General features: G+C 42.6%; 1 protein-coding gene across 4 annotated transcripts in view; it reads right to left on the reverse strand.

The window, feature by feature from the left end:
• Positions 1–2,333: 2,333 nt before the first annotated feature.
• WNT3A (Wnt family member 3A) overlaps positions 2,334–19,820 on the reverse strand; it is a 60,714-nt gene continuing 43,227 nt past the window's right edge. For all 4 annotated transcript variants that reach the window (XM_081971714.1, XM_081971717.1, XM_081971716.1 and 1 more), the window contains 2 exons: positions 4,600–4,865; positions 2,334–3,816 (listed from right to left, as the gene is read on the reverse strand). In XM_081971714.1, coding sequence (XP_081827840.1) covers positions 3,337–3,816; positions 4,600–4,865 — 746 coding nt within the window. In that variant the 3' untranslated portion in view covers positions 2,334–3,336. The remainder of the gene's footprint in view (positions 3,817–4,599; positions 4,866–19,820) is intronic.

The raw sequence follows: 19,820 nt of genomic DNA on the forward strand, positions 1-19,820 counted from the left end.
CCTCTCTTCTAGCACAGATGATGTTCCCTAGTTGGGTCATGAATGTCTGCAAGAAAACCACCAAGCTCAGAGAGCACCAAGGACCCAACAGTCCTTTTCTCCTCCTCCTCCTCCTCCTCCTCCTCCTCCTCCTCCTCCTCCTCCTCCTCCTCCTCCTCCTCCTCCTCCTCCTCCCTCCCCTCCTCCTTCTCCCCCTCCCCTCCTCCTCCTCCCAATCTCAGAGAGCATTAAGAACCCTCTAGTTCAATTCTGAACAAACAAATAGTTCTCATATCATGTTCAGTCACCTGGGCTCTGGGATTCAATTTATGCCATCAATTGGGCAATTGGTTGAACACTGCCTAGGGATCTGTGCACCTGTGGAGATGGTGATGTTCAACCATATAGGTGCTCCCCGGAACACTACTTCCAAGGCTTGATGGCCCTTCAAATGAGTGTTCTACCACAGCTACACATGCTCCTTCCTGTACAGTATTATGACATAGGGGGACACAGACACAAAGGTGCAGAACATACACAATGAATGTGCAACTCTGCTTTTGTGTTACTCTTTTCTCAAAAGTGTGGGATCCCATAGATGTCTCTGCAGAAATGCTACCTACGCATACTTGGAAAACTCCCATGGGATTCTCTGGACTCCATAGCTGGTCTAGGCTGCATCAACAGAGGGATAGTATCAAGATCACATGAAGGGTTAATACCACTTTACAAGGCCTTGGAAAAGCCACACTTGGAATACTGCATTCAGTTTTGGTCGCCACGATGTAAAAAAGATGTGGAGACTCTAGAAAGAGTGCAGAGAAGAGCAACAAAGATGATTAGGGACTGGAGACTAAAACATGAAGAACGGTTGCAGGAACTGGGTAAGTCTAACTTTAATGAAAAGAAGGACTAGGGGAGACAGGATAGCAGTCTTCAATATCTCAGGGGCTGCCACAAAGAAGAGGGAGTCAAACTATTCTCCAAGGCACCTGAGGGCAGGACAAGAAGCAATGGGTGGAAACTAATCAAGGAGAGAAGCAACCTGGAATTAAGGGACTCCTGATAATGAGAATAATTAATCAGTGGAACGGCTTGCCTCCAGAAGTTCTGGGTGTACCAATACTGGCTTTTTAAAAGAATTTGTCTGAAGTAATATAGGGTCTCCTGCTTAAGTAGGGGGCTGGACTAGAAGACCTCCAAGGTCTCTTCCAATTCTGTTATTCTGTAATTCTATGCCCTGAAGTCATCTGTGTTTATCTGTTGTGCTGTCCCAAAAATACACATTTGAGGAACTGTTGGTCTTCACAAGTCCCTCTCTTTTCCAGCCTAGACTCTCTGGATGCAACTGGGAGTACACTACTCGGTTGTGATTAATTGTGCAGCTGAAACGGGGATTAGAGGAGGTACCACATTCAAAGAAACCGTGCAGTCCTGGGAAGGGAGGAAAACATTTAGGTATAGTAGCTCTACTCTAGAACCTCCTGGGATATATCTACAGGTAATCCTCGACTTACAACCATTTGTTTAGTGACCGTCTAATATTACAACGGCACTGAAAAAAGGGACATTACCATTTTTCATACAACTGTTGCAGCATCCACAGAGTCAAGAGATCAACATTTGGATGTTTAGCAACTGGCTCATATTTATGATGCTTGCAGTGTCCCAGTGTCACATGATCCCCATTTGCAATGCCCTCACAAGGAAAGTCAACCGGGAAGTGACAACTGTGTTTCTAACTTAACAGCTGCAAGATTGACTTAACAACGGGGGCAATAAAGTTCATATAAAGGGGCACAACTCACTTAACAACCGTTTTACATAGCAATGGAAATTTTAGGCTCAACTGTGGCCGTAAGTTGAGGAGTAACCAGTGGTGGGATTCAGCCATTTTGCACCTATTTGGGAGAACCGATTGTTAACTTTCTAAGCAGTTCGGAGAACCGGTTGTTGGAAGAAAATTCATTTTGTTTTTTCCACTTTACAGGGCTAATCTTGTAAGGTAGGCAGGAAGGAAACATTCTGGTGTCATTTCTAGCCTAATCTTTATTGCCCTGCTTACAGAAACTGCCTCTCCGGTTAATCTTATTCCATTGTAACAGCTGTGAAGCGCCCATCAACCTGAGTGACATTGAGTTGGCCACACCCATCCAAGTCGCATGACCACTGAGTCCTGCCTACCCAGTTGGTCAATTAGGGCAGAGAACCGGTCATTAAATTATTTGAATCCCACCACTGGGACTAACTGTACCCCAGATGTGAACACATGGAAGAAACATTTTGAGGCGGGGCAACAGGCGCGTAGCAGGCGGACATTTAACCTTGAAATCAAAACCCCAGCAAATCAGTGATGACCATGGATTCAACATTTTATTTCATGTCTTGCATGGCTCAAATAAAGATGAAGACTATTCAGAGAGAAGACCCGGTTTCTCCTTCTCTCTTATCACGGCAATACAATATTTGTTGGCTAACCATACAATAAGGCATCGATGCACCAGAGAATCATTTATTGGATCCGCATTGTCCAAGCGTAGCTGACGAGCGCAGCGTGACAAGATGATTTCTCGCAGCCTGAACGAGAAAAAGCAAATGTCCTCGAGACCAATTCCAGGCAGCACGAGAGTCCTACTTGACTCACAGCCTGTTTCTGTGTGTGTTTGTGTGTGTGTGTGTGTGTCTTTTGTCCAACATGCCGTACGAGCACGATTGTCTCCTCAAAGTGTGGTGGAAACATCACCTTCTGTAACACCATTATCATCCAGTTTGGGAAATCACACACATGGCAAAGCATCCACAGAGCAAAGGGTCTCTCCAGATCCTTTTAGTTCCCTCAAGAAGTTACGGGAGATCTTTGATAAACCATCACCTGCGGACCGTTTTCAATCCTATACAACGGTTAAAATCCTGGTTTACACTTGGTGCTGTAACACAAGAAGATCCTCATGTAGAATCGTCTTCTGAGTCCAGAATTCACCTACAGATCCGGTGACTTGCGGTTTCAAAGAAGGAAGGGGTGACACCCCAGAAGACAACTACAGAGCACCCCATGACCCAATTCTATGTCTAGTTAAAGAAATCACCATCTCTTCTCTGTAGAACGACAGTGAGAGTGAACGATCCGTTTGTTCGTTTCTCTCGTTGACGGCGTTGCAAAGTTAACTTCCAGGTGTGACGACCCAGAAGACATTAGACCTATCCTAGTCCACCCATTTTAACTTCTTGTTCCCTTTCTCTCTCTCTCTCTCTGTTTGTCTTCATTCACTCTCAAGAAGTTGTTTTTTTTTCTCCCCAAACTAAAAAAAAAAAGTTCCTTCTGGTTCATCTCCTACGACGGAGCAGGTCATTCCTTTTTTACTTGCACGTGTGAACGTCGTAGATTCTTATACATTCCTGGCAGCTGACATAGCAGCACCAGTGGAAGATGCAGTGGCACTTCTCCTTCCTCTTCTCAGTCCTCGTGTTATGTCCGCGGCCGCAGCACAGCAGGTCGCAGCCATCGATGCCGTGCGAGGTGATGTTGCAGACTCGGTCGCGGGTGCCGAATGAGCCGGTTTCAGGGTTGGGCTCGCAAAAATTGGGGGAGTTTTCGTAGTAGACCAGGTCTCGCTCCGTGGGTGCTTTGAAGAAGTTATATTTGGGGCGCAGGGTCTCAACCCAGCCGCGGGACTCCCGGTGTTTCTCCACCACCATCTCAGAAGCACTGTCGTACTTATCTTTGAGGTAGTCGCCGATGACTCGGAAGTCTGGTTGAGACCACCAGCAGGTTTTGACCTCACAGCTGCCAGACAGCCCGTGGCACTTGCATTTGAGATGCATGTGGTCTATGATGGACTGAAAAAGAGAGAAAGAGAGAGAGGGGGGGAGAGAGAGAGAAGAAGGGAGGGAAGAAAGGAAAGAGAAAGAAGGAAAGGAAGGGGGGAAAGAAAACAAAAAAGAAAGTGAAGGAAGGAAAGGAAGGAAGGAAGGAAGGAAAAAACAAAAAGTGAAGGAAGGAAAGGAAGGAAAGAAACAAAAAGAAAAAGGAAGGAAGGTAAAAGAACAAGGAAGGAAGGAAGAAAAAAGGAAAGGAAGGAAACAAAGAAAAAAGAAAAGAAAGAATAAGGAAGGAAAAAAACAAAAGGAAGGAAGGAAGAAAAAAGAAAACAAAAAACAAAGAGGAAAGAAGGAAAGAAAGAGAAAGAGAGAAAGAAAGAGGGGGACAAAGAAGCAGAAGATTAATTGACCATAATATTTGTACGGGAAGTCCTCAACTTACAAGCATTTGTTTAGTGACCATTGGAAGTTGCCACAGCCCTGAAAAAAAAGTTGACATAGGACCGTTGCAGTATCCCTTAAGGTCACATGATCAAAATTCAGAGGTTTGGCAACTGACTCATAATTATGACGGTATCAGTGTCCCAGGGTCATCGATCGCTTTGCTTAGCAACCGAAATTCAGGTCCCGATTGTGATCGTAAGTCGAGGACTACCTGTACTAGAAGTGGGATAGATGGCTTGTGTGTCCCTGCTGCAGTGCACAGACGTGTCTGTACATCCATCTCAAATCAGAAGGAAGTGTCATCGTTCAACGCGGACCCCGTTAAGGGAACGCAAATAAGAGGACCACAATCCTTACCGTCCGTCCTGCTTCGTTGTTGTGTCTGTTCATCGCCGAGCGAGCATCAGGGCGGTTTTCTCGTGCATCTGCAAACTCCCGCGACACCATGCTGCCAAACTCCACGTCCTCGCTGCAGCCACCCCACTTCCACCCTTCTCCAGGGGGACCTTTGTGACGGTTGTCGCAGCCGCAGATTGTGGAGGACCCTTCTGCGCAGGATCGGGTGACGGCGAAAGCCACTCCAGCCGATGCAATGGCATGGACAAAGGCCGATTCCCGGGTGGCTGCAGAAAAAAAAGAAAACAACTCCACTGAGACGGGGGGAAAACATTGCATCTCTTTAACCTGCTGACCGAAAGAACACAGGCAGTCCTCAACCTACGACCACAATCGAGGCCAAAATTCCTGTTGCTAGGTGAGACATTTGTTAAGCGAGTTTTGCCCCATTTCATGACCTTTCTTGCTACGGTTGTTAAGTGACTCACTGCAGTTGTTAAGTTAGCAAAACAGTCATTGGATGAATCTGGATTCTCCATTGACTTAATTTGTCAGAAGGTCACAAAAGGTGACCGAGATACCGCAACCATCATAAGTGTGAGTCAGCCGCCAAATATCTGAATTTTGATTACGCGACCACGGGGATGCTGCAAGTGTGAAAAATGGTCATAACTCACGTTTTAGTGGTGTTTATTGGTCTAATCTCTTCTTAGAAACTGCCAATGTTGACCTCCAGGAGCATTGAACTCTTGGTTATTACCACCTCTGGCTGGGATTATAGGTAATCCTCAATTTATAACCATTCATCATTTAGTGAACGTTTGAAGTTACAACTGCAGTGAAAAAGGGGATTTATGACCATTTTATCACATTTGCAACCGTTGCAGCATCCCTGTGGTCACATGATCCAAATTCAAAGGCTTGGAAACTGACTCGTACTTATGACGGTCACAGTGTCCGGGGGGGTGTCACATAATTTCCTTCGGGGACCTTCAGACAAGCCAAGTCAATGGGGAAGACAGTTAACTACCGTGTTACTAACGTAACAGCTGCAGTAATTCACTGAACAACTGGGGCAAGAAAGGTTGTAAAATAGGGCAAAATTCACTTAATACTGTCTCACTTAGCAACAGAAACGTTGGGCACAGTTGTGGTCGTAAGTCGAGGTCTGCCTGTAAAGCAAAGCAAACCAATGCAGAGCAGAAAGGAAAACAGAGTAAAATAAAATAAAATAAGGTAAAATAAAATAAATAGGATAACAAAATAAAATAATACAATGAAATAAATGAAAAATAAAATAAATAAAATAATAAAATAAATGAAAAATAAATGAAATGAAATGAAATAAAATAATAAAATAAACAAAAAATAAAATAAATAAAATATAATCTCATACAACATCATCATGTAATATAACACTATATAATATATACGGTAGTATAATATCATACCATAATAGCATAATATCATATAATATTATAAAATATATAAAATGAAATAGGAGTTGTGCACTGATCCAAACAGGTAGCAAATGGAAATTTCCTTGTTGACCTGGAAGGGTTATCAGCCACACTATAAATGCCATTTTATGATATCTTTAAATTCACACCTGCCTGCTGGCCTTTGCCTTCAGGGTTGTACAAAAATAAACCAAAATTCCAATTTGCTACCTTAATAGGCCCTTTTAAAAGTTTTCATTAAAGATCGCACGTCTGCAGCTTCTTCAAAATCCTGAAGCTTCTCGAAGTTAGGATTTTCATTTTAATCATACCATCTCAGGCAACATGTCCAAAGAGACAATTCACATCCCATCCTACTTGCTTAGCCGTAATGTGGGTAGCTACATTTACATTAGTGAATGTAACCCACTTATTGTGATTTATGGCTGAGCCAGACCACACCACTTGTTTGACCAAGTGTGTATGTTTTTTTTTTAAATCTGATTTTGTATTAAATAAATCAGGTTCATGGACCCATTCACACATTGCTTTAATTATGTGTTTCTTTGCAGCCTGAAGATGTGTGGACTTCAACTCTGAGAATTCCCCAGCCAGACTGGTGGATAGAAAGAGAAGAGAGAAGAGAAAAGAGAAGATGAGAGAAAAGGAAGGGGAAGAAGGAGAGAGAATGATGGGAGGGAGGGAGGAGAACAAGAAAGGAAAGAAGGGGAAGGAAGAAAAAGGAAGGAAAAGCAAGGAGGAAGATAAAGGAAGGAGAAAGAAGAAGGAAGGAAGGAAGGAGTGGGTAGGGAAAGAGAAGGAAAAGAAAGGAAAGGAAATAACAGATGAAATGGGAAGGGAAGGTGAGGAGGAAAGGAAAAGATTACTTCTTTCTAAGATTTTCTCATAAACAATCTTCTCAATCCTGGCAGTTGTAGACTCTCAGAATTCCCCAGGTATCACACATGGACTTCAATTCCCAGAGTTCTTCAGCCAACATGCATGGAATTACTCACACTAGCTGGGCAATTCTGGGAGTTAAAATTCACACATTTTCAAGGTGCCAAGGTGAAGAAATGCTGCTCCAGCGTGCCATGCCAATAGAAAATCCAATATATTTAGGGCTCTATTCCTTAGGAGGCTTCTTGGTGGCCCCATCAAAAAATCTCTGAAAGGACCCTCCCTTTCTTGTGGCTTTGAGCAGGGACGAAGAAAGACGAGACAAATCCCCCAGGGTCTCCAAAAGACCTTCTAGCTTCTCACCCACCCCTGCCCGGATGCTTTGGAGCAGACCTGACCCTTCTGAGCTCCAGCGAGGTGCCTCAGGCTTTGCAGAAGAGTGAAAGAGGATGAGAGGAACGCAGTTGTAATGGAAGTGAAGGGTTATTAAGATGCCATATAAAAATGTAAGCCCTTTGACGGAGATAAGAGCTGAGGGGGCTGGGGGCATATTTGTTAGCCGGCCTGGGTGGTTCGCCAGAGGTGTAGCCATGACAAGCAGCAGGTCATGACTTGAGATGTTCGTGGTAGGCCTTCTGGAAGGGTTGGGGGTGGGCCAGGAGTGGGCAGAAGGGGGTGGGAGGCAAAGCTTTTGAAACAAGGGTATGCAAAGCCTCCACAATTTGAGCGACTTCTCTCCTTGTGCATCAAAGTCCCCTCTTGAAGAACCTTGTGGAGCAGTTGGACATGTTTTAGAAAGGTGGGAAGAAAGAGAAGAGAAGGAGGACCAACAGAAGATGGACGGACTTAGTTATGGTGACGATGGAGGCACTGTTAGAAGACTTTAACGGTTATGTTGGAAACCGGTCATTATCAAGAAGTTCTATCTAGGTGGTTGCTCAGAGTCAACACTCTTAAAGGCACATTATCCAAAATTCAGTTGGTGCAAAGAGCCAGTTTTCTGGAGAAGACCTTAATGAAATTGGTATGGGTAGAAGAAAAGAGAAGAAGAGGACAATGATGAGAAGACAGATAGACACAGTTTACCCTGGTGAAAGGGGTGCCTTTGGAAGACTTGAAGGATGAGGGCAGATCTTCTGGAGAAGATAGATCTGTGTAGTCACTAAATGTCAACAGTAACTTCAAAATGCACCATCAATCAATGCAAATAATCAGCTCCCTTGAGAAGTCAGTAGTGCAAACAAAGATGGAAGAGAAGAGTAGAAGAGGACAACCAGGAGTAGATGGGATTGACTGAGTACAGTCAGGATGGAAGCACTGTTGGGAGATTTGAAGGACGAAGTTAAGGAAAGATCTTCCTGGAGAAGATCTACCTATCTGGACACTGAAACATGACACCAAATTGATGGCATATAATCCATCAGTCAATCAATGCAAAGACTCAACTTCCTTGAGAAGTCAAAAGTGTTGGGAAAGATGGAAGGAAAGAGAAGAAATGAGTGACCAGGAGAAGGTGAATCAACTCAATTATGGTGGCAATAGGTGCAAAGATGGAAGATCTGCAGGATCAGTTTAGGGACAAATCATCCTGGAGAAACTACGTCTATGTGATCACTATGGTTGAAAATGACTTAATAGCACACCATCTGTCCATCCGACCATCTGTCTGTCCGTCCAACCACCCATCTATCTATCCATCCATCATCCCATCCATCCATCTACCCACCGTCTCATTCATATCTGTCTCATCTATCATCTCATCCATCCACCCATCCATCTACCATCCTATCCTCATCCCATCCATCCTCCTGGCTCTATCACCCATCTATCCATCCACCCATCCATCCAACCATCCATCCATCCATCCATCCAAGGGGCTGGTGAAAGTCTTCTTCCCATCTGTCATCTCATCCATCCATCCATCATCCCATTCATCCATCATCCTATCCTCATCCCATCCATCCATCATCCCATCTGTCATCTCATCCACCCATACTTCCCTCCATCCATTTATCCATCATCCCATCCATCATCTCATTCATCCGTCATTCCATGCATCATCCCATCATCATCTCATCCATCCATCCTCTTGGCTCTATCATCCATCTATCCATCCACCCACCCATCCATCCATCCATTCAAGAGGTTGATGAAAGTCATCTTCTTTGAAGGGTGACTTTGGAGATAGAAGCCCTTAAGAAAAGAATGCCAGCAGTTCTCCTTGAAAGAGGAAGACCTGTAGAATTCAATTTACTCTGGCTGAAGAGTATCTACAACACAGAATGGTACCTTCTTGACCACAGCATCCATATCTGAACTCTTTGGGCCATTGCTAGGCTGCCAATGCTGTAGCCTTGTGTTCTTCAAAGCTGGCAACTATAAGATGGATGGATTTTAAATTCATGATGGCCGGGAAATTCTGGGAGTTGAAGTCCACCTATTTTGAAGAGGGGGGTTGAAACAATGACAGGCTCTCATCCACCTGCTTTAGGGCATTAAAAGCTGTTTGATTACAATTCTAGAACATTTGAAAATCAGGCCACAGGAGTATCTTTTAACTTGTAAATTTTAACCTTGTTTTAAATTTGTTTTAACTGTGCTTCTAATCACCCTTTTACGTGGTTTTATTGTATTGTGGGTAACCAGAGTCACTGAGATAAGATGGACAATGTAGAAATTTGATTAATAAATAAAATAAATAAAACAGATCTTTTAATATTGATAATAACAACAACAACAACAACAATCCCTCCGAGGAGCTTTACCTTGTGGTGGTGGAGGGGCTTACGTGCTCTAGTGATCTTAAGGGCTATGCTGAACAGGTGCAACCATATCAGACAGGTCTTAGGTAAAGGGCCAGACAAAATTTGCTCCACAACCCATTCAAACATGGTGAATACGAGAAAAAATGAAATTTATGCCGGCTGAACCGTTCCCCGGATTAACAAGGGTTCCGTTGGATGCTATGGCTCCTGGGCATTCTGCGCAATATGAGCTACAGGGATCAGCTCCCTCTGCTAGGCAACCAGGGCATGGAGCTGACAAGCTACTGGGGAAAAAAGCAAAAAAGCGAAAAATCTGGACTAGGGAAGAAAACATCTCTATTATGGAAGCTTACTATCAGTCTGAGCCAGAAAAAATGTGGATTTCAAAAACGAATGTATCAGATTTGGAAGGTGAACCACACGGACTGTGATATCAGTGAACAAAGGCTAATGGACCAACGACGTGTAATTCTGAGCCACAAATTTTTCACTGCAGCAGAATAAACAGGAATCAAAGAGAAAGCAACTAATGGTCTGAGTATACCAACAAAGAAGAGAAAGATCAAGAATTATTTGCAGACTCAAAAGCAAACTGAGGAAGGAAGGGAGGAAGAGGCTGCTGAAATGGATGAAGATAAAGAACAAGGAAGCACTGGAGAGCAAGCACCAACAGATAGTGCTCAATTAGCTGAGAAAATAAAGCATCAAATGGAAGATGCTGAAAGAACACCTTTGCCAAAGGAACCAAACAGGCTAGAAGGGAAAGCCTAAGTGGAAAATTTGGTTGGAATTGAAGATCAAAACAATTCGTGGAGAGTTGAGCAACTTGAAGAACTTAAGGCAAGGTCAGCTAAAGAACAAGCAGGTCAAAAGCAGCCTGAAAGCAAGATACGATTTGGAGAATAAGGAGATTGCGGTAGTAATTGAAGAGCTGAAGCAGAGGGTTGTTGCCATTGCTGAAAAGATTAAACGGTATGAAAATCGAGTAATTCAGTTCAAGGAAGACTCACAGTTCAGAGCAAATCAGCACCAGTTTTATAAGAGCTTACAAAGTGGAGATGGAGTAACAACAAATGAAAAGCCTGATAAAGAGAAAGCTCTGAAATTCTGGAAGAATTTGTGGGAAAACAAGAAGAAGCACAACAGAAATGCAAAATGGATCCAAGAAATTGAGGATTCTATTAAAGTGCATAAAATGTAAGATGTGAAAATAACAAAAGAAATGGTGCAAAGGCAGTCAAGAAAAGTGAAGAATTGGAGTGCACCTGGACCAGATGAGCTACATGGTTTCTGGCTAAAGGCACTTACAAGTATGCACGAAAGATTGGCAGCCCAAATGAACCAGATCTTAAAAACACGTGGCAATGATGAATGGATGACAACTGGAAGGACATTTTTGATCCAAAAAGATAAAGAAAAAGGAAAGGACCCTGGAAACTATAGGCCAATCACCTGTTTGCCAACAACATACAAGCTCCTTACTGGTATCATTGCAAACCAAATTTACAGATACTTGGAAAGAAATGACTTGCTTCCTGTAGAACAGAAAGGATGCTGCAAAAATTCAAGAGGAACAAAGGACCAACTGCTGATTGACAAGCTAATCCTAAAGAATTCAGAGAAAAGATGAACCAAGCTGTTCATGGCTTGGATAGGCTATAAGAAAGCGTTTGATTCAGTTCCCCATAGCTGGATCAAGAAATGCCTGAAAATCTTTGGCATTAGCAGCAACATACAAAAATTCATGGAAACTCCAATGAACCTCTGGAAAATGAAGCTTATGGCTAATGGAGAAGAACTGGGTGAAGTTTAAATTAAACGAGGCATTTTCCAGAGTGATTCCCTTTCACCCCTACTTTTTATACTCTCAATGCTACCAATGACAATCATTTTGAAGAAGGTGAACTGTAGATACAAACTTGCAAAGAAAGGACTGAAAATTTCACACTTGGTGTACATGGATGATTTGAAGCTGTTTGGTAAAACAAAAGCTGAACTGAATTTATTAATTGAAAGCACAAAAGAATTTAGCCAAGACATTGGTATGCAGTTTGGAATTGACTTCTCCTGGTGCCGTCCACTAGGCAATGCCAGCGGGCGACACCGAGGAGTAGGGCCTTCTCTGTGATGGGCCCAACCCTCTGGAATGACCTCCCCCCCCGACATTAGAACCACTTCTGACCTCCGCTCCTTCCGGCAAAAACTGAAGACCCACCTGTTCCGATTAGCAGGCCTGGCATAATTCAACTGTCCCTCCTGGCAAATGTATTATATCTGGTTATTTTAGGGGCTTTTTAATTTACTGTATTTGTTTTTAGGGGTTTGAATTTATTTTATATCTGCTTTGTACAGTTCTTTTAACTACATTTTAACCTCCTCCATGTCAATTGTCAACTGTACATATTTAATTTAATTTAATTGTATCCTGTTATATTTTGTATGAACTGTACACCGCCCCGAGTCCCTTGCGGGAGAGGGGGCGGTCTAGAAGCATTAAATATTATTATTATTATTATTAACAATGGCAACCAAGGCAGGCAAGGTCCTAGAAGATGATGGAATACAACTTGAGAATGAAGAAATGATAAAGGCAGTAAAACCAGAAGAAGGCTACAAGTACTTGGGGATTTTAGAGGCTTCTGACTTAATGCATAATAAAGTCAAGGAATTAACCTCAGCCAAGTACATTCAATGAATTCGCAAGATATTAAAGTCCAAACTGAGTGGAGGAAACATCATAAAAACCATAAATACCTGGGCTATACCTGTAAATCGATACTCTGCGGGAATAATTTTCTGGATCCAGATGGAGTTGGACAATTTGGACAGAAAAACAAGGAAGCTTATGACAATGAATCATGCTTTGCACCCTAAAAGTGATGTTGACCGATTGTATCTACCAAGAGGAGAGGGTGGTCGAGGACTCCTACAAGTAAAGCAGACTGTGGAAGAAGAAAGACACAGCTTGAATGATTACATTCAGAAAAGTGAAGAACCAATGATTAAGGAAGTAAATAAAGAAGGCTTTTTGAAGAAAACTAAGTTAAAAGCTGAATATAAGAAAGAAGTAATTGAGAAGCGAGCTGAAAATTGGAAAAGCAAAGCTATGCATGGCCAATACTTGAAACGTATTGAAGGCAAAGCTGACCGAAAACTAACTTGGAACTTGTTAAGATCAGGAGTACTGAAAAAAGAAACAGAAGGCTTTATTTTGGTAGGTCAAGAACAAGCCTTAGCCACAAACTCCATGAAGGCAAAAATTCAACATGTTACACCAACAACAAATGTCGCCTCTGTAATGAGAAAGATGAGACAGTCGACCACTTGATCAGCGGGTGCAGCAAAATTTCACAAACTGACTACCTACAACGCCATGACAGCGTTGCTAAGATTATTCACTGGAAATTGTGCCAAAAGTTTGGATTTGAGTACAGCAAAAACCACTGGGACCATCAGGTTGAGAAGGTTTTAGAGAATGAGAAAGGCAAGATCTTGTGGGACTTCAGAATCCAGACCGACAGGCACTTGGCCTACAACACACCTGACATAATAATTGAAAAGAAAAAAGTATGGTTCATTGACATTGCAATGCCTGGTGATGCACGAATTGAAGATAATCAGCAAGAAAAAATCACAAAATACTAGGACTTGCAAATTGTGGTTGAGAGACTGTGGAAAAAGAAATCGTGTGTTGTCCCAATTGTAATTGGAGCCCTTGGAGCAATACCTTAAAGGGCTACCTGGCTATTTGGAAATTCTAAATTTACCTGACTTGAACATTCTGACTCTACAAAAAAACCGCCCTACTTGGAACAGCTTATATCCTTCGACGTTACCTTAACAGTTCCTAGGTCCTTGGTTAGGACTCGAGCTGTTGAGCTACCAACCAGCCCCAAAGGCTGTGAATCTCACCAAAGATTAACCACATAATAAAAATAATGGTATTTCTCTTCACTTCTACAGATAGTCCTTCACTTACAACAGTTCACTTAGTGACAGTTCAAAGTTACAATGGCACTGAAAAAATGGACTTCAGTTCCTCACTTACGACCATTGCAACATCCCCAGGGTCACTTGATCAAAATTCAGAGGCTTGGCTCCTGACTCGTATTTATGATTCACTTAACAACTATGGCAAGAAAAGTTGTAAAATTGGGCAAACTCAATTAACAAATGCTTCACCTAGCAACATAAATTTTGGGGTCCATTGTGGTTGTAACTCTAGAACTACCCTGTATCATGTGTGAAGTGCCAAGAGTCACTTTAGTAAGGAGGACAATGTAGAAATTTGTTGAATAAATAAAATAAATAAAACATATCTTTTAAGATTGATAACAATAATAAGGGTGTTTCCCTTCACTTCTACAGATAGTCCTTGACTTATGATAGTTCATTTAGTGACTGTTTGAAGTTACCATGGCACTGAAAAAAGAGGCTTAGGACGACCATTGTTCTGTTTATTTTATTATTGTATTTTATTTTATTGATTCACTGGAGGTCCTTGACTTACAACAGTTCGCTTAGGGACCGTTCAAAGTTACAACAGCAATATTATGAATTTTTTTCAAATTTACAACTGTTGCAGCACTCCATGGTCACATAATCAAAATTCAAATGCATGGAAACTGACTAATATTTATGATGGTTGCAGTGCCGCTAGGTCACGTGATCCCTTTTAGCCACCTTCTGCCAAACCAATGTGGAAGACAGATTCATTTAACACCTGCAGTGATTCACTTAACCACTGTGGCAAAAAAGGTCGTAAAATGAGACAACACTCACTCAACAACTGTCTTGTTTAGCAACAGAAATTTTGGGCTGAACTGTGGTTGTACTCCAAGGACTGTCTGTCCTGAGTTACAGTCATTAAAAAAAAAACACTTCCATTTGTATTTATTTTGCTTTATGGCATAGGTGCTTCCCTACAAATCAGGCATTAAAATGCAAAATAAGTTTGTGTATTGCACTAAAATTATTTGTTGTCTAAGTCATCATCACCTTAGAAACATGTTGGTTAATCTTCTAATGGTTGTCTTGGGTACCTGCAAAACTTGGTTAGTGCTCAGTCTAGTCTGCTTGGTTAACAGAGGCTCCCTGGATTATATGAACCCCCAAACAGATTAATTCAGGAAGCAGGCAATTAAGGAGAAACAGCAAATGCTTGCTTAATCCTAGCCAACTCTGGAAGGCGGTTAGACAGGTTTTGGTGCAGCAGCAAAGCAATCTTCCTAACCTCAGGCCCTGAGTAAGGTGGGACTTCAACTCTCATAATCCCCAGCCAGTAAAAGGTAAAGGTTCCCCTCGCACATATGTGCTAGTCGTTCCTGACTCTAGGGGGCGCTGCTCATCTCCGTTTCAAAGCCGAAGAGCCAGCGGTGTCCGAAGACGTCTCCGTGGTCATGTGGCCGGCATGACTCAACACCAAGGGCGCTAAGAACGCTGTTCCCACCAAAGGTGGCTCCTATTTTTTCTACTTGCATTTTTTACGTGCTTTCGAACTGCTACGTTAGCAGAAGCTGGGACAAGTCATGGGAGCTCACTCCGTTACGCAGCGCTAGGGATTCGAACCGCCGAACTGCCAACCTTTCTGATCGACAAGCTCAGCTTCTTAGCCACTGAGCCACCGTGTCCCCCAGCCAGTACAATAGGGCTAATATTCCCACAATATTCACTAATACTCACCAATATTCAATACAGATGGTCCTCGACTTACAACTAAAATTTCTGTTACTAAGCAAGACAGCTGTTGAGTGAGTTTTGCCACATTTTACGATGTTTCTTGTTACAGTTGTTAAGTGAATTCCTGTGGCTGTTAAATGAATCATACGGTGGTTAAATGAATCTGGCTTCCCCATTGGCTTGGCATGTCAGAAGGTTGCTAAAGGGAATTACTGCAACTGTCGTGAATATGAGTCAGTTGCTAACTATCTGAATTTTGATCACGTGACCAAGGGGATGCTGCAATGGTCGTAAGTGTGATGAATGGTCATAAGTCACAGAGATCGGACAAACATTTGTCTGAAATGGTATAGGGTTTCTGCTTGAGCAGGTGGTTGGACTAGATGACCTCCAACATCCATTCCAACTCTTGTTATTCTGCTACAGGTAGTCCTCAACTTATAACAGTTCATTTAATGATCATTAGTTACAATAGCACTGAAAAAAGCGACAGGGCTGTTTTTCACACTTATGACCATTGCAGCATCCCCATGGTCACATGATCAAAATTCAGATGTTTGGCAACTGACTCATATTTATGACAGTTGCTGTGTCCTGAGGTCACATGATCCCCTTTTGCAACCTTCTGACAAGCAAAGTTAATGGGGAAGCCCAGATTAACTTGGCAACCAGGATAGTAACTTAACAACCGCAATGATCCAGTTAACAATTTTGGCAAGAAAAGTTGTAAAATGGGGCAAAACTCATTTAACAAATGGTTTACTTAGCAACATAAATTCTGGGCACAACTGTGATCCATATGTTGAGAACTATTCTGTTTTTTCAGTGCTGTTGTAACATTGGTCACTAAATGAATGATTGTAAGTCGAGGACCACCTCTGTTGACCCAGTAGTTCAAGAAGAAGAAGAAAAACCCAGAAGCCATCCACAACATACAGTATAATGTCTGTAACAGACAGGAAGAAGACTAGCAGAGGACAGGTGCAAAGATCAACTAGGAATCAGATGACAAAATGATGAAAACTTAATCTCACAACACATGGAGACTGTCAACTAGCGTTTCTACTGGGCACATCTGTGAGTATCCAACACCACGTTAACTCCTAAAAGACTAGGGAATTCCTGAAAGTTTGGCCTTCAGACACCTCCATGGACTCATTGAGATAAGCCACCTTTACAAACCATTCAAAAGAGACAAAAGTGACGAAGGAAAGGAAAAAGATCCAAATACATCCTCTCTGGGTAGACAGGGATTAAGACCAGACAAATAATTCATCAGAAATCAATATCCTCACGGTACCACCAAGGAGAAAAACAACATCCCGGCCACAGGGCAAGTTACTGAATATAAACAGGGAGCAAACTCATTTACTTCTAGCACTGATAATCCCTAGTTGGGTCATGAAAGGTCTACAAGCAACACCAATGTCCCCACAGTCCTCCTCCTCCTCTTCTCCTTCCTCCTCCTCCTTACACCCCACTCCCTTCTAGCACTGATGATGTTCCCTAGTTGGGTCATGAAAGGACTACAAGCAAACCACAAACCTCAGAGAACACCAAGGACCTCTCAGTCCTCCCCCCCCCCATTGCTGATGTTATCTAGCTGTGTCATGAAATGCCTTCAAGGAAATTCCCAACCTCAAGAGCACCAACAACTCCACAATCTTCTTCCTCCTCCTCCCTGCAGCCATTCCCCCCTTCCTTCTATCACTGATGATGTTCCCTAGTTGGGTCACGAAACGTCTGCAAAGAGACCACCAAACTCAGAGTGTGCCTATGACCCCCTCCAACCCTAACCCTAAATATGCTAAAAATTGCCAAAAAAACAAACAAACCCCAATAAAGGGTATCATGCAGAGCCACAACTCAAATCCATCTCAGCCTGCAGAAATTGAGAGACAATCTCCTCTGTCAATACAAAAAGGAAAACCAATTCCGAATCAATATTTGGTTTCCAACGTGCCCAATATTTTTGCTGAAAGCAAGGATCCAAAAATTGCTGTTTTATCCCTCCCATCTTGTTTAATTCCCTTCCAGCCTTCGAGTTCAGCTTCCCACGCATTTGTGGCCTTCTCCATAAATTACAGGCAGGTTAAAAAAACTTCCCTCTCTTATTTTTCAATTTTTTTTTTCTTCTTCTTCTGGGATAATCTCTACCTCACCCTGGTGCCTTGCCAAAGTTTAATAGTTTTGATTGCTGCACTATATGTTCCTGGGGAATCATAAGCGATTATTTTTTTTTATTTTTTTTTTAAAAAATAATCTCTCTCTCCATTTGCCCCGGGAAACCTAGGTGTCTAGGGAAGGAAATTTTTCCATGTATCTTCATGATTTCATCGCAATGGGATCTGTAGAAACAGATTGTTTGCTTCGAGCATTAGTATAATTAAAATAAAAAATCCTTAGCAATAAAGGGAAGCAGGACAAAAAATTCAAAATGGTGGTGGCATATATAACTATATATCATCTATATATCTATACCTACTTACCTATCTCTTTATTAAAATTCAGAACTAAACATAAACTGAAATAAAAGGGAAAAGACAAAGGAAAGAATAGAAGTGCCCCCAAATGCATTCAACATATAACAAGAGATGCAAAGATTATTCTTTTCATTTTCATGTTATCTCTAAGACATTATCCAAGGCAAATAAGCTCATATTGATAAAGCTGCAATACAGGTGTCCTTGTGACCACAATTGACCCCAGACTTCCGTTGCTAAGCAAGACAGTTGAGTGAATTGGGCCCCGTTCAACAACCTTTCTTGCACAATTGTTAAGAGAATCCCTGCAGTTGTTAAGTTGGTAATACAGTTGTTAAGTGAATCCAGTTTCCCCATTAACTTTGCTCATCAGAAGGTCACAAAAGGGGATCACATGAGCCCCGGGACACTGTGACCATCATAATTATGAACCTGTTGTCAAGCATTGTAATTTTGATCATGTGACCATGGGGATGCTGCAGTGGTCATAAGTGTGAAAAGTGGTCATAAGTCACTTTTTCAGGACTCCCTGTACAATTTAGCTTGTATCGACTTATAACCACAAGTGAGCTGAAAATTGTGTTGCTAAGCAAGACAGTTGTTAAGTGAGTTTTGCCCCATTTTGCGACCTTGACTTATGATTGCAATTGGGACCAGAATATCTGTTGCTAACCAAGGCAGCCTGCTTTTACGACCCTCATTTCCACAATTCTCACGCAAATCTCTGCAGTTGTTAAGCGAATCATATGGTCGTTAAGCGAATCCAGCTTCCTCCATTGATGTTACTCGGCAGAAGCTGGCTGGGGAGGTCGCAAAAGAGGAACACGTGACCCCAGGACTCTGCAACCATCATAAATACGAGCCAGTTGCCAAGCCCCTGAATTCTGACCACGTCACCCTGGGGCTGCTGCAATGGTCATAAGTGCGGTTGTGGTTGTAAGTCAAGGATGACTATAGCTCCTGACAGGCATCCAAAAGTTCAGTTTTGAGTTTGTGCTTTGGGCAAACTATTTGATAAGACCTTGTCGTGTTTGAATGGGTGCATGATTTTATCCCCCAGGCGCCCGATGCTCGTTTCAGATAAATAACCCATTTAATAATTTCAGGAAAGTTATTAAAGCCGAGGTCCCTGCCAAGAAATGGTGTACATGCTTCACAGTAGGCGGAACATATGTTTGGGTTGCTTAGGCAACACACCAAGTTTGTAAGAAGATGGCGAATTGCACACCGTCAGATCAAAACCTGATTTTCCAAAGATCAAAATTTGGGAAACTTCCAGAATTAACTCCGAGAGACAATTCGCCTTCTGTTCCTGTTGTTTTGACACGGACGCTCAAATAGGTTCTGATCCTGGAGCACGCTCCTATCACAGCAGGCTTCTGGTTTATCAATCGATTAATTTGATTTTTATTTTCTTAAGACCAGAATTAGGGTTTACCCACGGTGACTGAGGGCAGCTTATAGGAGCAAAGGACCCCAGGAGCAAAGTATACAGTCACACACACCCCAGTGACAGCAACCGAACCAGTCATTTGTGGGGATCTTGGTGGTCTGTGAGCTGAGTGGTTTTCTTGAAGACGTTTCATGACCTGACTAGGTAACATCATCAGAGCTAGAAGAGAGTGGGGTTTGCAGAGAGGAGGTGGAGGATTGTGGGGTCATTGATGCTCTCTGAACTTGCTGGTTTTCTTGCAGACATTTCATGACCCAACTTGGTAACATCATCAGTGCCAGAATAATCTGCTCTCCTTATATACTAGGACAGAGTTCTCCAATCTTTCTGGCTTTGTGTATTGTGGGGGGAGGGGATGGTTCTGTGTGAACAATGGGCAAGCTCTCTCATGTGCGCAGCTCCATTTGCCCAAGCAGCAGGCATGGCTGCCCATTGCTTGCTCAAGTGCAGATGTCCAGGTGCATGCCCGCTGCTTCTGCAGCCTGGATCGAACTGCTCATGGACTGCAAATGGGCTGTGGCTC

Source organism: Natrix helvetica (genome assembly GCF_964273705.1).
Source record: "Natrix helvetica genome assembly, chromosome: Z".
NCBI classification, from domain to species: Eukaryota; Metazoa; Chordata; class Lepidosauria; order Squamata; family Natricidae; genus Natrix; species Natrix helvetica.